Source organism: Habropoda laboriosa, unplaced genomic scaffold, assembly GCF_001263275.1.
Source record: "Habropoda laboriosa isolate 0110345459 unplaced genomic scaffold, ASM126327v1 scaffold92, whole genome shotgun sequence".
Lineage (NCBI taxonomy): Eukaryota > Metazoa > Arthropoda > Insecta > Hymenoptera > Apidae > Habropoda > Habropoda laboriosa.
This window is the reverse complement of record NW_017100268.1, coordinates 2319078-2343724: the sequence shown is the minus strand read 5'-3', so window position 1 is coordinate 2343724 and position 24647 is coordinate 2319078. Positions and strand designations below refer to the sequence as shown.

At 34.9% G+C, this 24647-nt stretch overlaps 1 protein-coding gene across 2 annotated transcripts; it reads left to right on the top strand.

Annotated features, from left to right (window-relative positions):
• LOC108573432 (organic cation transporter protein-like) lies at positions 1-24393 on the top strand. 2 transcript variants are annotated; one of them, XM_017935879.1, is made up of 10 exons: positions 1-275; positions 8728-8830; positions 19587-19912; positions 20767-20870; positions 20995-21149; positions 21321-21631; positions 22265-22577; positions 22697-22878; positions 23304-23440; positions 23570-24392. In XM_017935879.1, exons 2-10 carry the CDS (start codon positions 8803-8805, stop codon positions 23625-23627), a joined length of 1614 nt encoding a protein of 537 aa, XP_017791368.1. In that variant the 5' UTR covers positions 1-275; positions 8728-8802; the 3' UTR covers positions 23628-24392. The 2 variants fall into 2 exon arrangements, with proteins under 2 accessions (XP_017791368.1, XP_017791367.1); XM_017935878.1 differs by lacking the exons at positions 1-275; positions 8728-8830 and adding an exon at positions 18854-19048 and having other exon boundaries at positions 23570-24393.
• The last annotated feature ends 254 nt before the right edge of the window (positions 24394-24647 follow it).

Genomic DNA, 24647 nt, shown 5'->3' with positions numbered 1-24647 from the left:
TTTTTTTTTTTTTTCTCGCGAAGATCTTGTTGGATCTATGTAGCTTATAGAAGTACATAGAGTTGAAGTATTCGTATGAAGGAATTGGTAAAAATCGAACGTGGTAAAGTGACTGAGATTTGAGAACGAGAACGACAACGTGTGTTAGATTGTTTTGGAGTATCAAGGTGTTTTTTTGATGCACGAGGTCTGGCGGGAAAACGGAACCAGTCTATGAGAGATCTCGCGATCGAGAATCTTGAGAAACATCTGTTCGGTGCGGTGTGAGAAAAGAGGTAAGGGACATGCTGCTTTCCCTTCGCGTTTCGCTAATTTCTGTTGCTTCTGTTTGTACACGCGTTTTTGAAGTTGCTTTAATTCAGCTTTCGACGGTGTTTTTCTTTTCCGTTAATTTTGGCTATAAAAACTATCAAAATAAAATTCAGAAATTTAGAAAAAATAGCAATTGTTGCGTTTTCAATGTTTGCCGATGCACGTGTGACAAGTCAATAAGTTCACAATGGTTTCTGAATGAAAACGCGTGAAATTTGTTCGTCACAAAGGAATTGACGTTACTTCGGAAGATCCATGGAATAAATTGGGAATACCTAATTAAAAGATCAAATGTTATCGAACGTAAATTTCCACAATTGGGCAATCGTTGATTATACACGTTCGCAGATTTTTTAACATTTGGCTAAGTATTGTGAATTAAAAAGATTACTTAACCGTGCTTTGTATCTTTCCGTATTTCGCGCACGAGTGTGTGAAATTATGAAAGTTTAGCAATACTTTTAAGATCAAAAAGTGACTCGTGTTTATATTAGTAACTCTGCTTTATCAAAACAATATCACGCTATTTCATATTGCAACATTTCGTTGATAATCACTTAGAGAAGCTGTAACCTCGCGATGTTTCGAGATTTACGAATATTTAACTAGTTAGAAATTTGATAAATAAGCGAGATTTTCAGAAAAAGAACGAAAGTTGATTGTAGCTGATTGCAAGAGCTGCTTTCTGGAACGTTTTACACGATCGTCAACAGACGTTTCTTCTAAAAATAATCTTTGATAAGCGATAGTATAAAGGTTCCTTTACCGAATTCCATTAATTCCAAATCACGTTCCGTTTCTTGTATCGAAATCTATTTGTGCGTTTACTTTATCGTGAAAATTACACGATCGATCGATGAATCCGAGCTTTAATGTAAATTAGACATTGAACGAGGGTTTTGTTAGAAAATTTCCAACTAACTCGATGGTACTTCGAGTGATCGTCTCTGAGTTCTTGCTGGTCGTTTGAAAAAAAAGGAGAAAAAAAAAATATTGCTAGTCAAGATAACATTTATTGCGTCGAATATGCTCGTTAAGAGAGCGTTTCTTGTCTAGACGCAACAAAGAAATCATTTTCGTAGTAAAGAAAGAAAAACAATTCACGTGTTGTTGATCTTCCGCATATTTAACTTGGATGAGCATTGTTATCGTGATATTTAAAAGCTACTTGGACTTCGTCCAGAGAGGCAACACTACTGCATTAAGATTACAAGAATTTTCTAGAATTAACTATCTGTAAAACGGTTGCTCGTAAACCCAAAATCATCGGAAAACTGTTGCATGAATCATTCTACACGTGTCTCTTGTTGGAAAGGCGTTTCGTCGCCCACGCCGTTCTTCACATGCTCGTTGTGTTTTGCGGAGAACCTTGATTTTTATTTACGTTACACGCGAATGAAACACGTTCTGCCAATTTTCCACGTGAACCAATGCGTATTGTGCTTTTCCCGCGATACTTGTTCGAGAAATAAATCAAATTCTCAGAAAACTTCGGAGATAAATGGAACTTCGGAAATAAAAATATTTCATTTTCGTTAGTTTCGAAAATAGAAATATTTCAGTTTTATTACTTTCAAAAATAGAAACATTTCATTTTTATTACTCTCAAAGGTAAAAATCTAGAAAATTAAAGAAGTTTGGAGAAATTGGAGAAAAATATTTGCCTGCTACTTTCCACGTTATTTATTTTCAAAAATAAAATCGTTCCATCGATCGCTTTCAAGAATAAAAATCTCGAAATTTAGAAAAATTTCTATAAGCCGAAGAAAAGAATTTTCCTTTCACGAATCTCAGTGAAAGTTTACTGTTTCATCAACGTTAGATACGAAATTAGCCCGACATAGCGTTTGGAGTTGATTCAAAAAGGCTCGTTTAACTATGTATGCAAATATGCCGGAATGCGTTCGAGTTTCTTAAGAATTTTTCACGTATCTGCGTATACGCGTCAAGTGCGACTCGCGAATTTCGGAAGCAGGTTGTTTAGCTCACTTTTTTAGCACAGGCCGGAGGCATTCTGGTGCCTTAATAGAACAACGGGTCAGAAAATATGCGCAGTTGATCCGACTACAGCGACTGTAGCCAAATGTAACCGTGGACGAAGTTCAATGCCGTGTGGACTTTCTCGAGGCGGAGAACCAACAACGATCGCCCTCGATATTTCTCGAATTTCTCCTCGATCTTATTAGATCCGACGGATTTTTCGTCGGAAAAACAATGTTTTCCCGCGGTTTCGTTTCCACACGAGCAACGATACGCGAGAAAACGTTTCATTTTTCGTCGATGTTCCTATCTTTCGGTGTCACTTTGGGAAAAACGTGTCGGCAGGATAAGTTTGGAGCGATAACAACAGTTGTGTGCACGTGCGATATTAATTAGTTCGATAACAATTTTTATCAGCTTCTACTGTGGACGTATTGCACTTTTTCTATTTTTTTTGCAAGTTCATTGTGAACTATAGTTAACGTGAAATAAACGAGCGAAAATGTGATTGTGCCGAGAGAAAAAATTAATAGGTAGATCATTCAAATTAATGAGATTTTCTATAAGTAACAATGATCTATGGCTTGTTATCAGTTTTTTACGAGTGTCATTTCTATTATTTTTTCCATTTCTCAGTTTCACTTTTTTTATTTCCTTTAATATTCATAAATTATATAAATTGGGAAATCTACTCATTTTTACATTTAATTATTCTGTCACAGTTACCATCTTTTAAATGTTACACGCGTAAAAGTGCGAAAACGTGAGAAGCGTAGTAGCACTTTTCGGAAGGCAAAACATTATTATTCGAATCTTTGCAATGGATATTTTAAGCTTGAAGAAAATGTACAAAGGAATGTTATTGCGATAACAAAAGGCCGTGAGAATCGATAACACTGGACGAAAGTTGCTCTATTTGTAGTGCAATCAAATTGAACACGGCGAATAAGCACTTAACATGTCGGCACTTTTGCCACCGTCACAGACGAAGTATACCTCTACCAATGTCTCTCATTCTCGGCATACATATGCGGATATTCGCTCCGTTGTACATGCAGTACAAGATGAGTGTAAGCTCCTTTGTGAGACAACTCATAGACGGAAATAGTAACGAATAAATGAATGCTTGTTACGTTAAAAGTTTAACGCCTAAATTTCAATTACACATTTCTCTTGGTACAGCATCTTGCCGTTCTATTAAAATAGATACATAATATGTTAAAAGAAAAACAGCAATCGTACTTAAAGCTGTTACAAAGATTTTGAAGGAAATTTCTTTCGCGTTTTCATTTCATCAGGAACGGAATTAAAGAGGAATTAAAAAGAAATATATACACTGCCATTCATAAGTATTATGTTCGTGTAGAAAGTGTCGTACGATTTGAATTACATTTTCTCGCCAAAATTAGTGTCACATACTCGTTATACTTCAAGATTCTAGAGTGAATCATTTTTCTTTTAGAATTTTAATAATTTTCTTAATGACTTTTGCACGTCAAATAATTAAATTTGTAACGGCAAAGAGGTCTGCTTTACATTCAACAAGTGTCCCAATACTTATGAATGGGAATGTGTATTTTTGAACACTTGTCGATGAAAAAGATTTCTTAAACGGTATAATTTTTGATAGGTGTAAACAAATGCAGTACGATATTGGTAATACGATATGGAAATATACAAATCTTTTATTCATAAGCTGCGAGGAAGATATGTATGTATCTACTGTTTCAAATAACGAGGGGATCATGTGTTTAAATGATTTTTCTAACAGCATGCTAACCAGTATTTCAAAATAATAATATGTACTAATTATGTAAATAACAAGATACAAATTTACGTATTATCGGTGATTACGATATGCATACTGTTACGGTACATGTGATAACATTCACTAACAATATAACAAAAACCAGAAGCTTTTATTGCCCTCCCACGAAACTAGTTAATTAACATTTTACGGTTCACTGAGTTTCTTCTATTTGTATCGATCAACCGAAATTAGCTCGCTATCGCCGTTTATTGTATATTACCATAAAATGTTTTAGAAAGTTTAGAAAATTTTCAGGATAGTGAAATTTATGAAATTTAATAAAAAAGAATTGTACAAAATGAAAGAAGACTTTTTAAAACACTAAACAATTAAAAAACGATGAAAGTAGTTAAATATTGCGTTAATTGTATCAAATCGTACTGCGATAAGCGAACGAACAGTAACAATTTTCCAGGAACAGAACAGTAGAGAGGTTAAAGATTTTGATACTACAGCTTCCTTTTTCCTCGATAAATATTCAAGCGTACACAACTCACATCCGGTATGTATGTATATGCATATGAGTTATAGCAAGTTTATGGCGCGTGTCGATCTAAACGCGAAAGTTGCTTCGATTCGAAATTGAGATAGGAAAGAGCAACGAGTCGATTCGCCTTATCGACAAGTGATTCTCTCTCTCTTGAGCGTAAGTATTTGTTTTGTCTAACTTAGCTTCTGCAGACGATAGTTCTATCAGCTTGCGTAAAACTCTTCTGCAGGATTATTATACTGTTTCGGAATTTATCCGGCACGTGGCATTGATAGGTTTTATCAATCTCGCACTTGATTTGCTGTTACCATTTTGCATTTGCAATTAACACTTTCTTTTTAAGACAAAATTTATGCAAAACGGAGAAAAGGAAAGAATTAAACGAAAAGAATTTATCTAACGTTTTCGCTGATATAAATAAACATTTACGACACTTTTTATCTGCTCTGTTTTATCTCTCTCGCAGCTCAACGAATAAATTTCTTAAACTATTTGTTTCAATTTTGCATCGATGATTGTTGCGAATGTTTCTCAGATTTTCACGATTAGTTTAATAATCGTCAGGATTTCCTGCTAACGTAATCCTAGTTCAAGTCAATATAGTAATTATTCCTGCAATGATTTCTTAATATATGCACGCATTAACACAGATACGATCTGGAAAATCCGTGAAAACTTTCCTCATAGGTACAGAGAGAAACTGCAACGTAGAATTAAGTCGTTCGTTTCTGAGAAACACTAAAGAGAAGTGAATAAAAAAAGAAGAATATAAGAAGTGTCGCTTAAATGTGAGAAAATAAGCGATAACTTCGTTTTAAGAAAGATCTTGCATTATTATTTCCGCAGTATGTATTTTCAAAGATTACGACGAACGATTATGGTATCTCGAGTAGACAGAGCTTCACTTAAGGAGTTCATTGAGTTTTTACGTTCTTTCAGGGATTTAATGGTGACTAATCGAATTACAGAGATACGTTAATAGCGGATTAGTTGCGTGGCGTGATGTATTATTTTCTCGCGTATTTTCCACGCGTAATAGTTTAGATAAAAAAAAAAAAGCACCGCGTGCTTTCATAACGACGTTAGTTGTGATACGAGAGATTCAACTGAATTTTCGAACGAATGCAACGTGTAATTTAGAATTTACACGGAAATTACAGTAGAACGACTGAGAATTCACGCGAAGAAAATAAGTATGAAAATTTATAAACGTGTTCTTCTTTTTTCTTTTGTTAATCGAGAAACGTTGAAATGAAAACTCGCGTATGTGTAATGCGACGCTTTTCTCGCTAGTTAAGAAATAAAATGAAAATCGACGTGAAGTTGTTCGATCGTGTTTGTACACTTTGTATCCTATTATCTGAAATTGCATCACGTTCTTTGACGCATTCCTTTGATGCATTAGCATATCAAAATATTTTGAAACGTGATAAATCTAAGGTATCTCATATTTTGCACAATAAGATAAATCAGCGTATGGTTATGGTAATGTTGCAGAAACCTGATTAACGGCGGTTAGTTTTGTAAACATTGGCTCAAGGAAATTCTTTATACCACAAATACTTTAGCAACGTATTAATCTAGTAAATCAGACAATTATTACAAACAATGTTAAATACGTTGCTCTGCTAAAACGGAATTCACACGAAGATTGAGATATACACTTGTTCATAAATATTTGCACACCCATTTCTTCACAATGTTCATTGTTCCAATAGGCAGATTCATTTAACCAGTTTCCAAGGAAGAAGTGAAGGATTTAATTTGCTTTGTAAACCTTATTTTGAAAAATGTAATTTTTTTTAAAAAGATTTATCACATCCTTGAATAAAGAGAGTATAGATCGAGGATAGAGATTGTGCATTGCAAATTGCACAAAAATTTTTAAAGAAAAGTTTTGATCTCTCAAATCAATCGAAACGAGGCAAACTTCTGTCGATCTCTACAACATCAATTTCAGATCTACAAAGAGTTAGTAACAGATTCGATATTGATCTAGATTGACAGGTGATTCCAAACTTTTGACTAGTAGTGGACTTACGAACGGTAGCGTAGGTTTTGTTCAATTAGTCGAACAACGATAAGAAGACTAAATAATAACAACACTCGAATCAAAAATAACTCTGATCGATGTATGAAAACATCCAAAATTTCCATTACGAAGATATACAAATTTTCATTCAAAACTTGATAAACCATTATCATATATAAATAATTCAAATAGCCTTTGAATTAAAAAAAAAACACATTCAACGAAAAATAAAAATCTTGTCAGTCCAGACAAATTCCGTAAAGATCATCTCCTCGAATCTGCTCTGCAAGTATTAATAGATCCATGGATCACACGAATTATGACGCCATAGCGAATCTATAAACACACGGGAATCGTCTCTTTACGCGAATCTTTAACAATGGTTTTTGCGCGCGAGTATGGGCGTAATCGTGTAATAAGAAAGAAAACAGTAAATTGACAGTCTGAGTTGCGTGTCGACGCCACAGAAGAGTTCCAAGTGGCTTAATCGTAATTAGCATCCTGTGTACGACTTATAACAGTAATTATCCGTGGCAATAGGCGGAGCAGCGTGGCTGCATTCTTGAAGGATCGCGCGAGCCGCAGGTATTCGCGATTTTCTTTGCTCGCTGCCCGTTTTCCTTTTGCTTTTCCTTTCCCTCTGTCACGACTCCGCCGCGGCGGGTCAATAACATTCTGTCCTTCTGATTGGAGGAGACTTATATTGTCTCGACCGCGATTCTGACGTCTCGCTTTGAAATTGCGAACGCGGGAATACGCGTTACGTGGATATATGTATAATCGCCGGTTTCTGCACCTTGGTAATCACGAATCGTTCGATTACGCGGCTGTGACTCATATGCGTTTTAGCGTGGCGGGAACAGACGCATTGTGACATGTTTGTGTCAGTCCTAGTTGTCACGATTGATGTTCGCTTCTTTTTTTTCTTTCTGTAATCAATTGGAACTGGGACTCGAAGTTTTAATACATGCGTTGTTTTTTGTTTTTTTTGCGGCGGTGGTAATTCAGCTTGGAGAGGAACGGTGTGGAGAGGAAAATTAGAGAAACTGTGAAAGTATTAGGTCGTCCCGTAAAAATATTTGAATGAAAATCCAAAGAAATTAAAAGGGAATAGGAAAAAGTTGTGGAATGAGAAGGCGCTTACGTTTTTCTTTTTTTATCAAATTTAAGGGTTCGTAATATGATAATTTAACTAACGTCTATTAATGTTTTCCTTCAATCCAGGAAGTTTCTAGCTAAAGAAATTAAAAGGGAATAGGAAAAAGTTGTGGAATGAGAAGGCGCTTACGTTTTTCTTTTTTATCAAATTTAAGGGTTCGTACTATGATAATTTAACTAACGTCTATTAATGTTTTCCTTCAATCCAGGAAGTTTCTAGCTACGAGTATTAGATTGTGTAAATTAATTCTTACCATTGCAAACATTTTATCTCCGCGTTTTTTGTTCATACATCGTTCTATATACAAGTACAGTGTATTTTGAAAAAAATGTGATTCATTAACATTTCCTTATTTTTATCGAAACCATGTAATTCACTGTTTACATTCACCAAGAATGACGATAACTTATAAGTTATCCAACACAAGCACCATTTACATTTCTCGTTTCCTTTGTTTATCTTACAAATAGACTACAGATACAAATACTATTGAAGTTCGTTATCTGTATCTAATGTTGAAAACGATAAAACACTTATCTGTTTGCAAAGATGTAATTGCGCGATAATACAGATTCGGTTAATCCAAATGGATCTATAAATCGTCACGAAATTTTTATTTCAAAAATTTTCAGTTTCAACGTATCTCAAGGATGAAAAATATTCGGAATTTTTCTGCAGAACTTAGAGACAGATATGGATAAACACGCTGTCAGATAAAAGTTCGAAAAAGGCAATAAATGGATTCACGTGTTTTATGATTGATGAGTCGTTAAGGTATTTAAACGACGTCTCGTGAAAGCAGTTTTGATAACAATCAAAAATTGATTAGAGATAGCAAATAAGTTAATACCTATGCAAACATGTTAAAAGCAAAATTACGCAAATTATAAATTACTTTGGATTGTAATACGAATTTATAAATTTCAATCGTTCGTATGTTACAGATAGCACACATTAACGAAAATAAAACCGTGAACGTATCACAGAGAAACGAAATTGCTGCACAACCAGGCAGTGATATGAAGAATACGCAAACCAACACTTATGGTATGTCAATCTATTCTCTATTTAATATTAATTCAATCTCATATTGCCATGATAGGGAAATTAAATGCAGACAATTTTCGGATGCCTAAGAAGCTTCAATGAAATTATATTAAATTAGTAATAATTATTAAAATGGGACACATCTGTCTAATATAATTAACCAGCACCGTAATACACATACTTTGCACCATTGCTGTTAGAATTATGGTAATAAATTAAAAGATATTATTTTCATTATGAATCTTCTTTATCTTTTATCCGCGAGGAAGGCACGTCGCTATGCAATCAATCAAACAAAAAAAAAAACATCGGCAAGACGCAGAGAAAAAAACGTATCTGCGTCACCCATACTAAACAGATGGTTACTATGTTATTTCTATATATATTTATTTATATTAATCTGTCTCAGTATGTTGATTATTTTTGCTGTTACTATTACACAGACACATACTCATTTCTCCTTATAATCCAACAATTGCAATAGAAATTAATATAAACAAATTGCCAAAAATTCCTTTCTGTTTAGCAAGTGTAAGAGAGGGAAATAAAATAGGGAAAATTGTGACGATAAGTATTTCTCCTCTATTTTCCATTTATTTTAGAAATCTGTATAGATCGTTCGAAAAATTACTTGAATGCATCATTCAGTTCTCTCGTTCTTATCTCCGTGGATCTATCTCGCCCAAACAATTTATGGGCTCAAAGTAGGTTGCCTTTGCAATTCCATTAGATCACCTTCAGTGCTCTGTTTGTCCTCGGACACAAAATTTATTTGCGCGAAAGACAATGGCTTCATTACCGAAGCGAGTAGCATCGTTGCATTTCTCGCATAAAGAATCGGTTTATGCGTGTGTACGTCCGAAAGAAAAATTGATGTTTCAACCACGAAGAGTATCTTTTGATCTATAGAAAGACACTGTAGAGGCGATATATATAAATATATACGTCGCGATCTTTCCACTCGCCTAACATGGAAACTGAAGTTGCATACTCGACAAATGAAGGCTGGTTTCCAGTGTCTCGAGGTTACCGTACATTTTACGGTTCATGTGAACTGTCGATCGGATTTTTTGTACGAAACTGGTTTCCTCGTCACTTGCTATACTTAAACGTAATAAAGGTTAAAACGGCATGAACGCATTATCGAGAAATCCTGTTCCTGTTTTACCGAGAAATCATTTCGGAGCAAGACGTATCTCGTGCTGAAAAACGTTATTTCACAGTGACTGTCAGGAAATGCGAATTAAATATTTTTACGTCGGCAGGTTGTTATTAAGGGTGTATACACAGTGTGTGCCGTGAGTTGAGCGGCACAGACGAGAAAGGAGCAATTCTACCAACAGAAATAGACACTTTTTCTCAACTTTATATCGAAATAATTGCGCTCAAAAACTTGTCCAGCACGTGTATAGTTACGCTTGTCACAGAAAGTAATTTGACAGTGTCTGGAAACGTGCCTTTTCTTGTACAAAAGCAACGTAGCTCAAAAAATGGTAATACATAGTAGACTAAATTACGAAGTTTCATTCAAACATATTTTATACATTTAGAAGAAAAAGAGTAAATAAGTAAATCATTATTTTGTAAGGAACGTAAGTTAAACGATGTTACGGGATGAATATGGGAAGCTTGGTAGCCATTATTTCGAATAATTTTGTCGAGTCTCTTTTAAATACTTAGCAAAAGAACATTCTAATATTTGACACCTATTTTTTTATGAAAATCGCCCTCGAAGTTTCCATTATTTACACAATTACACGTAAATAAATTAATATTCCTATTCGTGTTCATATTTGCGATACACTTTCACTTATTTCTATTATCCACCAAAGTCAATATTCATTCAGCTCTTCCTATCAGTAAACAGTGTATACAGACGTAACGTTGATTCTTCGACAATTCTGATTTCACATTTTCCTCCTGCTGCTACATGTACAAGCTCACGTTAAAAACAAACACATTACACAGTTGTACTTCTGTTAAAATCATCGTATATATCATGGAAATTAGCGGCAACACACAAGATTTACAATTATAATGAAATGTCATTTTCTACTGTGTTTCTCGGTATCGTGAATTAAATTCATCCCGCGAACAATGTAAATCGTGCATCCTTTTTCCTCGTGATAATAAGACACACGCGGATGATGAATACGATAGTAAGTTTGAGAAAAACCGGTAGGAAAACTGGTATTCCTCTTGATCGATCGTTTTGTTTTCAGCGGTTCCCCCGTTCCGTCTGTCGTCGTATTCGCTTCTGACGCAATTTCACATGGAAATTGTTTCTCGAATTTTTAAACCGCTATTAATACACGTCGCGTATTTGCACAGATAAGAGGAGACGCGTGAAGATCATTTGCGTGGCGCGATTGTGTTTACTAATTGCACGCAGGCGAATTAGCAAACACGCGTGACGCGTGGTTGAAGAAAAAACTGAGGAAGAAAAAAAAAAATTGTAAATTAACAAGAGACGGGAAAAACACGGGCCTACGCGATTCTCTTTCGTTTCTTCTTGCGTAATCGTCTTTTTTTAGGTGAGCATTGCGTATCCAACGCATAATCAAATAGAGTGCCTTTTAAACAAGGTCAAGTTTTCAGTATCACTTTACACTTTTCGCATGTTTCACATTTATAACTGTTCCTGGATTGTGTTTCTCACAGTTCTGTTATCTATGCAAAACAAGTGTCCAGAGAATTATGTAATTTATGGACCACACTGATTGTTCTCAGTTTCTGTTTGTAGTTCTAATTACATTCTCGTTATTGGAGAAAGAAATAGAACTCGAGAAACGGTAGTTTCACTTGTTTCATGATAGTATTGCTGATATGTATAGTTTGGATGAAAGAAATTTTGCAGTGGACATACTTACATCACTTCAGTACAGTATAGTAGAGACAGAAATTTTCAATTTCGCAATTTCCAAATTAACAATTCACCAGCGTTCTATGTTAATGTTTCTCGCTTCTTCCATATTCAAACAATTATTTAATATTCGCTTTTTTACGTTTAATTATCTGACCTTAGATTTCGTCCGATACGCATAATAACATCAAATGCAAATTCAACCTGCATAATCCTGTGTCATTACTTGAATAACAACATTAGCAAATTACATGTAGAATCAATAACAGCTGCAACGAATGCAACAGCTGTAACCAGTAAGACTTACAATTAGTAAAGTGCAAAATTACCGATGCTTATGTAAACTAACTAAGTTCAGAAACGTCACAGTGCATTGTTGGCAATAATTTTGCTATACTGTACAGTTAATTGCTCTTATTAGGTCTCCGTTAATTTCCATTTTTTGTTCTCATTGTTCAAGTACTGTGGAAACAGCAAGAGGTGGACGTTTACTTTGAAAAGTTTGCTAAGCAGTCATTTGCTTCTACGTTATTTTTCCAATTTCCAGTAAAACAAATTTCAATTTACTAATATTCTGCCGACATTACGATCAAAATCAAACATAATGCGTTCGATACGTCATATTGTTAACGTATTCCCACGTTATACTGTACGAAGGCAGCTCACTACGTTTTTATTTCGAATTATTTTTCTCACTTGTTGTATTTTTTCTTTTATTTGAACTCACGGTGCATGCTGGTATAATTTGCCGGGAGAAACCTGAAACACTCTAGATCAGACATGGGCAATTTAAGTCTGCGCGCTGGCAAACCTTCCCACCTTGCGCGGAGGTTCCATGGTCGGACAATCTGTGTAGGCAAAAACCCATGTCTCATGAAAGTGGCAAGACAGAGAAATGGGGCGGTGCAATCAGGTTCGTATAGTCGGTGGAAGAAATATCGTGAGGTTGTAAATTCGCTCAGGCGTTAAAATTGACGTACATATGTTTTATTAATTTTTTCCTGCCGGCTACAAAATGGGATTGGCTTACAATAGCTTTCCATTCTCATCCATTGATACTCCGTTCGCTTATTCAGCCTTATATTTCTCACACATCTATCTTTGCTACTTGCTGCGTGAAAACTTACACGTTCGTGCATATTGACAAGCGAATCGACAGAAACCTGATAAGATAAGGGCTCGAAACCTCAGTCAGAGCTGCATGAAGTGCGCTTTAGCTATGATTTAGTTCCAATCGAAAAACGTAAAATGCCATATGTGACCCTGAGTATCATTGCATGTATCGCTACTTAATCCTTTCATTTACGACCTCGCTATATTTGTTTCATCGGCTTATACATAAAAACGTACATTCGTAAAAGAGCGAATCTAGGAAATATGGTAGACAGATTATTTTAGTTTTAGAAGTTGAATATTATTGAAATGAAAAAATTAAGTAAGTAGAATATAATAGAGTCCACGGGTACCCTAAATTAATTAGGCGTAGTATACGAGCATGTAACCCATATTGCTACAGCGTTCCCACCATCGTTCTCGTTTAAAATTTTACTCATGCTTGCCCCATATTATGTACCCAGAAGCATGTATGAGGAAATTAAGTGTTAGGTGGTATATTTTAATCATCGAACTACATACATGATTCATTCGCCGCGGAACTTTGCTCAATTTTATCCGAGCAAAGTTCGTGGAAAGAAAGTTCAACCGGTTTAATTTACACAACAGATCGGCAAATATAACATGCAAGTTCATGTTAACATTACGTATACTGATATCGGATGGTTCTGTAAGTGGGGAGTACTCTTTGTTTAGCGAAATATCAAGTTCGTGTGAAACAGAGGCAATGTGAGTTGTAGCGAATAAAATAAAGTGTGTCATAGGTTCAAATAAATTTAGAAAAAAGTATCAAGAGTTTAATTTAAAGCTTTATTTAAAAAACTTTGAAATGTATGTTATTTCGACGTAATAATTTCTCTGTTCTGTCTTATCAAGTGATCCTTGGTACTTCTGTTGGTTATTCTTGCAATTGTATTCCGATATGAGAGTTCAAGTGTCTTTGCCAGCATTAATCAAGTGAAATTCAAAGAGGAATTTAAAACGGAACTTCGGAGTTTCATTTCAGATGTATGAAAAAAGATTGAATGGATAAGTACAAATTCTAAATTTAAAAATTGACATATCAAAAATGATAAATTCGGTTTTGACAAATTACAGTTAATGGATTTGGCTAAAATTAACTCTGATTATCGTAAAACGATTGAAATGCAGATTAGAACATGAGTATGAAAATAAGCGAAGTATTTTTGCATACACTTAACTGCGGAGCCACTTTAAATTCAACTCCTAATTAAATTGCAATTTTATAGCAGATGTAATTTTTATTTCAAACCGATAAATAAACAAAAAAAACAAAAAAAACTATATTCAGTACCGTTGGATAAAATATTGCTAAATTTCTTTCACATTAATGTTACTTTTATCACTTTAGAAATTGCTTCTTACACGATTCTTTCACTAAACCTTATCTTATTTTTCCACCAAATTTTCAACATTTTCAGACGATTAAGAAGGTATCGCATCTTCTCAATTGCAAACGCGTAATAAGTACATCAATATCGTCAGCCGAAGTATCGAATTACACAGGAATTACACAATAATAATGACGCGGCAAGCATATGCACATTAAACGAGATTAGAGGTTGTCGTAACGAGAGGCGCGAAGTTGCTTCGAGGTCTGACAGATTTCGACTTTGTCATTTCTCCGTCACGTCTTATCGTATCCCGTGTGAACCAGTAACCATTATCATTTCTGCTGCTTTTTGCACTTGGACCCTGGAATTTTTTTTAATCGTGACCGCGTACAGCGGCAAAGCGCGCCGACGTATCTCGTTTTTACGCAATACCGTTGACATGCAAAACATATGTGAACGGTTGTATCGAAGCACCGATAAGAGTGTGCGCGATCGACCAATCGGACTTCCCTTTTCGGCGCACACCCACTTTGTTGCGCAAGACGGCAATCGCGTAGCCGGTTTCCGACGACAGCGTTTGTCGCGGAGAAGTGACGAATACAAATGAACGGTAATTGATCTAGAGCAAACAGTTTAATTACGATACCGCTCTCTCTCTCTCTCTTTTATTTTCCCTGCAACCGTTATCTCATTAGCGGTTACCCGGGGTGAATCTTTCGCGTTCAAATCGATTTCTAAGAAATTCCACTGCAACACATGGATTTATCGAACAGAGAGTAGTTATGTTTCTTTTCTCGGAAATCTGCTTATCGCTTCGCCTTTACTTTCCTTTTTCTCGCGTTGCATGTAAATTAGAGGAATTGAGCTTGGAAAGTGAAAATAAACATATTGTGGAAAATGTTTTAAAATATTGTAAATTGTACGGTATGATTTTTAGATCGTCGTGATTATTGTGAAAAATAGGGAGATTTAAGTTGTTCGAAGATTAAACAGCATAAGTGTGTATTTTTTTTAAGAAATTAGTTTAGAAGGATAGCTTTCGCGTGGAAGCTTTGGAAATGTGTGAATATACGAAATAATGTTTGAAAATGATTTTAATTACGTTTCACGGTAGCAAAGAACCTATTTGAAAATTGCGAAAGCACGAATGTTGAATGTTTTCTTTCTGAACTACTAAGAAGCACAGAAAAATATATTACTCGTACAATTTAAATCACATTAAATCTCTATTAATGCGTAATTAGAACTGACTTCCATTCTGTCATTATACAATATTATAGTGTTCCAAGTGTTCGTTGCCCCGTGAACTGGTTTGTTCCACTGTGCATTATATCTTATAAGCGGGAAAAATTAGCTTTCTAATTATATGTGCCGTGGCTAAAACGAGACCGTATCAGAAGACGGAAATTTTTCCGGATACTAATCTACATGCCTTCAAGGATTCCGTCCACGCTTTCATTTTGTCTCATTAATTGCCTGTTCTTGTTATTTTCTGTCATGGAAAGGCGAGCTTGACAAGAAATTTGCAAACCATTACAGCCGTGACACTTCAATTTCAAACACTGTACTTATACCTGTCTGAAATAATTCAAATCATGCACGTCGCTTAGCAACGTGTTAATGAACTTAAATTTGCAAAGTTGTAATCGTGTTGTACAGTGTAGTTTTAACAGATTAACAATCTCCAACTAATTCGATAAGTATTTAAATTTGATATTATTGTAGCATTTTACTGCTTTCTTAAGAAATTCCGTATACTTGTTATTCAAAGACCGTATAATTAATTAACGGTATACCGGGTGTCCACGTAATTACTAATCAGTGTTTTCTTCATAAATTTCTCATAAATCTGAAAAAGAAAGCGAAAACAGTGAAGGAGGAAAAGTGTGAGCTTCAATTTTTTACGCGATATACTGTGTATATTTTTATATTTCTTTTCCACGATATGAAAGTAAATGTCAAAACGAATTCAACAATACGTGACACAACGACCTTTGAAGCCGCACAAGTTCAGGAATGAAAGAAACAATTTCAACATTTCGCAACATTGTGTGTATTAATATCTTTTATTGATAAAAACACCGACTAATAACTACACGAACACCCTGTACATGGTAACATCTCAACTTAACCGTTTCACGTGGATATGTCAATTAGTGGAGTACTACCTTATTTCATTGTACGTCTATTTTTATAATTTAAATGGTGAACAACTGTATTGTTTACTCGCTGTCGTTCCTCGAAGATGTGCGCAGTTCGATTAATCTCGCATCTTTGACGACACTCGATAGACATGTATACGAATATGTTAAACATCGGAGCTTTACGTAATTCATCAACTCATCTTGATCGCAAATCAAATAGAAGATCTGATTAAACCGCGCTATCCATGTGCATGCCTCTAATAACGCACGTGGACGATTAAGCGTCTTATTAACAACTTAAATGCAACTGTCGACACGTTTTAAACAGCTAAACTGCAGTGTCAATACAGTTATGAAAGAACACAAGCTGATATAAGCTGGAAATTTTATGGAAATAGTCCACGTTATTTGAAACGCTTAATGAGAATTACGCGATTGATAAGCGTTATCTAGCTATCGACACTCACGCCCGTATCTGAGTTCTTTATTACAATATTTAATCCCATTTTCGTCGTCGCAACGGAGGGGTCAGTAAATGTTATGGTTCGATTATCTTCGAAATGACGAGAATTAAAAATGCTTCTCCAAGAAACTAGACTTTTGAAAAGATATTTCTCAAGGGGCTTCGTTAGAAGGAGAATTGAACGAAATCTTCGAATAGGAAATAATTCATGATAATTTTCATAATTTAGAATTCTGAATTCTTCAATTGAAAATTACAATATTTTGGAGATACGAAAATTTTCACTTCTTTTTCAATCACGATGATGTATCATTTGAAATTTAAGAGCATTACAGAAGATTAGGAGAAAAATTTCTTCATTCTCAACTTATTTGTAACACGTTTGAAAGTTTTCAGATGATAATAATGATTGTATGTCGCCGTTTAAGAAGGACACAGTTGTAACAGCCGTTTCGTTGCACACATTTCATGTGTAATTGCTATTTACCTGCAAGTGTAAATTGCAGTTTAAATTGCCTACCGCATCATTAAACTCTCCGAGTGTTGATTTTGCCTACGTAAAAGCAATAAATCAACGATACACCAGTCAGTGATAAAAAAGAGGAAATTTCAAATGGAGTGTAAACAGTTTCCAATTTAAAAAAGAAGAAAAAATCCAGAACGTACTATTGGAAGCATAATTGAAAAATTGCTAAAATAAATGTCTGGAATGACACGAATGATTGTAGAATTTTGTCAAAATAAAAATGTAAATTAAAAAGTGATAATAACATATGAAATACATTAACAATCTTTTTCTTTCCATTTTAGTAGTTTGCCAATTTTTTTGAACACTATAGATAACAAAATACTATTACTTTTGCATCAAATCACACTTACACGTATGCTTTCTTCTCGTTGTTATACCTCTTTTCAAGATTATCTTGTTGTCAAAACGTTTAGTCAATTTTTCTTGCGATGCCACGATGGCGAGACCGAATGTTAGGCAACTGTGAACGATAGAAAAATATGAACGTCTGTCGGCGCATTTTAATAAAAGGAAAGGTATATCAGCAACTGATTAAACAATAATTAAGCAACGAGGTCGAACTGTATACGCTTGAATGAAAAAAAAAAAATAAAAAACAGTGAAAAGGTCAAAATCATTAACGCAACAGTGAATCGTAATCTTCCATTCTTTTAATTGCTAGTTTCAGTTAGCCTTCGTACTCGTTGCTACTATAGATGCATGTTTTCCATCGAGCAATCTTTATTTACGGTTATTACGTTTAATAAACGTTTGATCCTACAATTTTCATTGTCTTCAATTGTGTACGTTGTTAGTTTATTAAGCGACTCAATACCTCACGCAAATTGATAGAGAGGTATGGCTAAAATAACAATGTACCGCGTGTATAACTGCGTGTTTCGAAGTAAAAGATCGTTTCACTGCATCATTTGAGATTTTACAAGTTATTACTTTCCGTTCTTGTGATATGTTCCTTTTCGACATGTTACCCTAGCTGATTCGTTAAGTATGTGTAATTAATTTACGGAATTCTTAAAAAATTTTTATCGGTGATTAAAGTCAAAGATTACTCAGACTATTGTTTTGTCTCGTTTCGTGAAATTATGAGTATTAAAATATTTCTCATTTTTCGTATTGTATTATATTCATAATGCTCTCTTTTATTCGTGCACACGGAAGTCGAATTTTTTAATTTGCAACGCATCAACAATAGATGCGAGTATATCTGAAATAGTTCTAATATGACTTTTTCATATTTGAAAAAATAGATTATATGTATTGTGCAGAATCATTATATTTCACAAATACTTTCCCAATGCTAACATCTTACAAATATATATAGGCCGTCTAAACAGCGGAGAAAATGTATGTTCGAATAGCCGAAAGAATATTTATCTAAAATAAATTGTTACTTTAGACTTGTCATATGTATTGAAACACAAACGAGCGAAAAATAAGCTAATCTTATGTATGAGGAAAGTTTAATACTTTGTCCTCAGTTAAAGGTTAAAATAACTTTGATAGTAGCACCAGTAGCACCGTCTTTTTATCTCTCGCTTTAGTATTAAGCTCTACGTTACGCATGAAAGAAGGTCTGTTTGTTTTGTGTCGCATCAAATAATGATTAACTTGAAGCATGGATGGTGACAAAGTTTCTAGTGCAGCGCTAATTAACAGTAATAGTGTTCGAAAGAACGAAAGCGTAAATCAGCGTAGCACATTCATTCTTGAAAATTTGTGGAACGAGGTCGTGCGGGAGGTGCAGAAAATAAGTAAGAATCGTGTACATGTGCAAATTACGAATATGTTATTCCAAATAGGAAACATCGCTGTCTCAATCGGACAGAAATCGATCTTCTAGCAGAAGGGGTCTCCTAATAACCCCTCCATTTTGTGATATTCCTACTTTCGAAGAAATTGCAGGAAAAAAGCTTATTTTCCATTTGGTAGTTACCTATGAAAAAAATTCCCAAACTTTGACCTACTTTTACAAGCCTCAGAGTGGCGCACCGCCTTAACCCTTTCGCTGCGGCAAATCTTAGCGTTAAAATCTTTCGTCGTGGCGCTTTAAAATAAAGGAAAAGAATCTTCAATAAAAATTTGTAATTTCTTTTAGTAAATTACTGTGGAAGTGCGCAAAGAACGAAAATTAAGGTGAAAGTGTGCCGAAAGGCGCCATCAGGAGTGAAAGGGTTAAGCGTCGCCAGTGTTCAATCTACAGAGAAATCATTCAAGTGATTTGAAGATTTCGATTCATTTTCAGCATATGTAGAGTAATTACAAGGGACAACATTTTTTTCTGTTGTGCAGCGGAAGTGAATGGCAAGCAAGTTTCGAATGGCAAGGAAGACAATGCCGACAATGGAGATGATGAGGTCGATGCCGTGCAAGAAGCTATCGGGAACCTTGGTAAATGGCAAATATTCGTTTGCCTCGCAATCTCTCTGGTCAAGTTCCCGATCGCTTGGCATCAGCTCGCGATCGTCTTCATGGCGCCACATCAAGACTACTACTGCACCGCACCAGCACGCACGGAAATACCTGGTCAGTGCGTAGTCTATGTCAATGGAACGATGGCAGATTGCACAGAGTGGGAGTACGACAGGAGAACGTTCACAGAGACGATAATATCGCAGGTAACTGTCGAAAATATTTCGCACACGATTACACTATTTTGTTCCATTTTGTTGAGGATGAAACCGGAAGCGGCGGTAATCGTTGCCTTAAATTACAGTGACGGAGTTAAATAGATTGTTTTTAATGATTCTTTCTTGCTTAATACATTGCTTAAGTAAATTACGACGAACGTTGCGTGGCGTTCACGTTTCTTGAATGGAATAATAGAAAAAAAAGCGGAATATACACGATGGACGTTAAGCGCAAAAAAGTAAAATAAAAAATGTAATTAAACACGATTTAGATGCGTTTGAGATGATGTTAAATCGTTTATTGGGTAAGTGTGAAAATCAGCTCGGTCAGTATGTTTTTAAATAGTGACGTAGTTTAGTTTTGTTTAGTATGCTGGGTATCGTGAAAGTATATTTAACATAATGCATAACGTATGATATAAATAGTTGGATACTTGAAACAAGTGAGTGAGAAAATTATGCTCGGCGTTCACCGGGCTACTTGTACTGATATAGTCTAAAATAGTAGTTATATTTATTCGAAATAGCGTAGAAGTAATGAATTTAAAAAAAAAAATCATTTATCATCATGTATGATGCATTATTACGTAATGACATGATTTCGAAATCATTTGTTTTTGCAATTGTATTTAATGTAGATACTATATCATAGAAATTTCCCTAATTTTTGTTTATTTTTTGTTTATTGTAAAAATAGTTGCATGGATATGGTAAGAATTTTATGATTTCATCACGTAACAAAACATCTCTGAGAATGTTTATCATTATTTTTCATTGGAGTGCTACTTTTATTTCTACAAATCGTTCTAAACCGTGTCTGTTTTATGATTACATTATTTCAGTGGAACTTAGTATGCAGTCGAACACATTACGCCAATATCCAGCAATCTATTTTGATGTTGGGCGTGCTTTTGGGAAATGTTATATTTGGCAATCTAGCAGATAGGTACAGATTATATTAATTCCCTTTTTGTCAAACGAACTTGCGCATGTTCAAATCTGTGTATTATCGGTGTTCAGGCGTAATGACGATTACGAAAAAGATAATAATGTACGAATTTTTATATTAGGTACGGGAGAAAGATGCCGTTGATGGTATCTGTAGTTCTTCAACTGGTTTCCGGTATCGGATGTGCTGTAGTGCCTTGGTTTCCAGCGCTGTTAGTAATGAAATTACTTAGCGCCTTGGCTACTGGAGGAACAATGGTCACCAGTTATGTCATTTGTAAGTAACGATTCTCATACAAACATCGTGTATGATTAATTGAACTTCAAGTATTGGTTCATTCAAAGTTCGTACTAAACGTATTAATTATCACACTATTTTTATTTGTACCTACTTGCTATTAATTTCTTTTGAAGAGCATTTTTTATTATTCGCATAAACAATTGACAGGTATGGAAATAGTTGGTACGAAATGGCGAGCGGCGATCACGATACTTTACCAAATTCCATTTAGCTTGGGTCATATGTCGCTAGCTGGACTTGCATTTTTCTTCCGTCATTGGCAACATCTTCAAGTCGCCATAACGTTACCATCGGTAATTCTTCTCAGTTACTGGTGGATCGTACCTGAATCCCCCAGATGGTTGCTCGCTTTTGGAAAACAGCGAGCAGCTTGTGAGATCCTGCAAAAAGCGGCGAATATTAATAATATTCGAGACAAGGACATTCCAGAGATGGTCAGGCAGCACTGTTTGCATCAGGTAAAGTTTTTACTGTTTAGTCTTCTACTTTTTTTTTTTTAATCTCTCCAAGGGTAGCTGTAAAGGGATGAAGAACATTAAAATGTAATCGTAGAATTTGAACGAAGAGTACTTATTTTAACCCTTTCGTTACTAATGGTGACTATAGTCAACCAAACATCTCCAACCATCTCGTTATATCTTAAAGACGACTATAATCACTCAACGCTGAGCGTAGTAACAAAACTACCTTATTGCACAATTTTTTAAATTTGATTATCCTGACATGTACAGTAGACTTCCTTTTAACGGGCCTTTATGGGACCAGATCTCTAGCCGAATAAACGAATAACCAGTTAATCCGACGATATCACTTATAGGTTGTAAATAAAATAAAATCTAAATATAATATAATATGTCAATGAGCTTCGATACGGTTGACGATGTGTTTGATATGCAACAATTGCCGATTGCCTTATGTCGAAGTCCATTACTACTATAAAAAAATCGCAATCTGTTTCTACGTAAGCTATTTGCCGGATAAGAGGGATTCTACTGTACTCAATAGTCTTAAGTAACTTCTGGTATGTTAACATGTAACAAAAGATATTTCAGAATATATATTTCACCTGTTAACGTTCGATCTTTTCGCAGAACTCTAAGCGATCAAATTTAGATCACCGGGCATCGTTTCTGGACCTGTTTCGTACGCCCAACATGAGAGTGAAATCTCTGTCAATTTTCTTTAATTGGATCGTTTGCGGAATGGGACTATTCGGAATGTCTCAATACATAGGCCAAGTAGGTGGTGATATTTTCGTGAATTTCACTGTTTCGGGCGCTATACAGATACCAGGTAACTTCGTCGCTTGGTGGGCGATGAACAGACTTGGCAGACGGATTACACTTATCTGTAGCAACTCAATTACTGGCGTCGCCGCATTCTTACTCATCGTAGTTCCAAATGGTAAATGTATATTCGTTGAAATTCAAGTGTCTTTCTTGTCATTCATTAGCACTTGCGAATTGTTAAATAACGCAATAACGTGTCTTGTTTTATCGATTAACATTTGAATTTCTTCACAGATGTCACGTGGCTTCGATTAATTCTAGTCTGTTCCGCCATCGTTGGTATGTCTGTCTCCTTCACCACTGTTTATCTATTCTCCGGTGAATTATTCCCCACTGTTGTTAGGAACATTGGAGTGGGCACCAGCAGCATGTGCGCTAGAATAGGATCCATTATCGCGCCTTTCGTCGTTTCTTTGGTAAGTTAGAGGAAAATGATGCGAGATCATTCTGTTGTTGATTTTACTGTGGTTGTAAAAGCAGGTGCAACGACGGTAAATGTGCTCAAGATAATGTACCATAAAATTTTAGCGACTGGTATTTAGCGAGTGTTTCAGTATTATCAGAATGAAATACTATGTTTTTCTTTTTAGAACGACTGACATTAATGTTATCGATGATTACTATATTTCTTTTTTTTTTTCTGTGAACATAACTAGCATTAATCTGTTTTCATCACTTTCATTAGTTTCGTGGAAAAATGAATAAATTTTGTTATAATTAATACCAAGTACGTTAAGAAATGTATTTATTTTCGTTGAATTTATAAATCAAATTTGTATATCAAAAATTGTAAATACTATTTGGAGACTTGAATGGTAAATTTGAATTTTCTTTAACGAAGGATCACATTCAAAGCTGGTTGCCACCGGCTTGTTTTGGAATTCTTCCACTTATTGGTGCAACACTTTGCTTCTTACTGCCGGAAACTGTTGGATGCAAGCTTCCGGAAACCCTAGAGGACGGTGAAAACTTTGGGAAGTTAGTAGAATTTTCAAAACTTAGAATACACTTGATTGTTGCTGATACATCCTGCTTTTATAAATGTTCGTACTTTATTAACATCTTCAACTTTACAGTTTTCATGAATTTTTCTCGAAATTGTTATAGGAAACTACATAAGATAAAGAAGAATCCAAAAGATGTCGAAGCAGAAGCGACATTTTGAACGAAGGCTGCAATTAATACTAATTGCCTAGAGTTTGTCAGAAAGTTAGGAGAAAAAGTGCGCGGGAAGTAACGAAATTGAAAACCATGGATTTTCATAGAACAATTAGGTGTACATATGTATAAGTAATACTGAGATCATTCCGCGTTTTATTTATTACACTATTGTATCTGCAGTTCTAAGATCAGCGAATCGTTGTTTCCCCTTCATGAACGTTGAAGCACATCGATTTCATATTCCAACAGTTTTTCTATCCGTTGATTGTTAACAGTGTTAATCAGTATGTGTATGTTTGTTCCAAGAAAACAAAAACAAAGAAGCAAAATTTATATCTAGGATAAGTGAAACGTCAGATATCTTAGCAGATTTTCAAACTATTTTTGATATCGACGATCTTGTGGAATTGAAGAATGTTATTTACTGCCAAATGTAACAATCTGAAGGAGCGTGCCTATATCATTTGTGTACGCGAATGTATAAAATAACATTTTATAAAATTCAAAATATAATTTTTCAGCGTCCATTCCATGTAGGTGTGAAATGTGAATGTGTATGGCGATTATAGAGAGAATTAAACAATTTTATAGATAAATGAAAATGTACAATCTAGTCTTATTTCTTTCAAAATATTTAGTATTACTTTAATGTAGAAAATGAATTTTACGTTAGAACTTTACATCAAATTTCAACAGTTGTTTCGACAGAAGCGAAGGAAATATAAAACTACAGACAAACGAATCTCTGCAACATTTTTGCAAAACATGTTTTCCATTAAGTAATAAAATACAACGGTCGAGTTGAAGTAAACGTATTAAAACTGTTCTGTATACTTGTTTAATCATTTGTCTTCGATGCAGATTAAAAGAAATAACGCATAGGGAAACGTGGGCAAAGTGAAATGTAGTAGTGTCGTCACAAAAGAAAGCCTCTTATCATTCATAAGAGTGCTTGTTGGGAGAATAAAGTGTTTAGAGTATTTATTAAAAATTATACTTATTTATAAATTATATTTATTAAAAA

What these genes read in the sequence shown, in the direction of transcription:
- LOC108573432 (XM_017935878.1), top strand. Translation starts at nt 18,913, where the DNA reads ATGGATGGTGACAAAGTTTCTAGTGCAGCGCTAATTAACAGTAATAGT. An exon ending in CAGAGACGATAATATCGCAG is followed by an intron (nt 19,913 to 20,766) that starts GTAACTGTCGAA and finishes ACATTATTTCAG; the next exon opens with TGGAACTTAGTATGCAGTCG. An exon ending in ACTCATCGTAGTTCCAAATG is followed by an intron (nt 22,578 to 22,696) that starts GTAAATGTATAT and finishes ATTTCTTCACAG; the next exon opens with ATGTCACGTGGCTTCGATTA.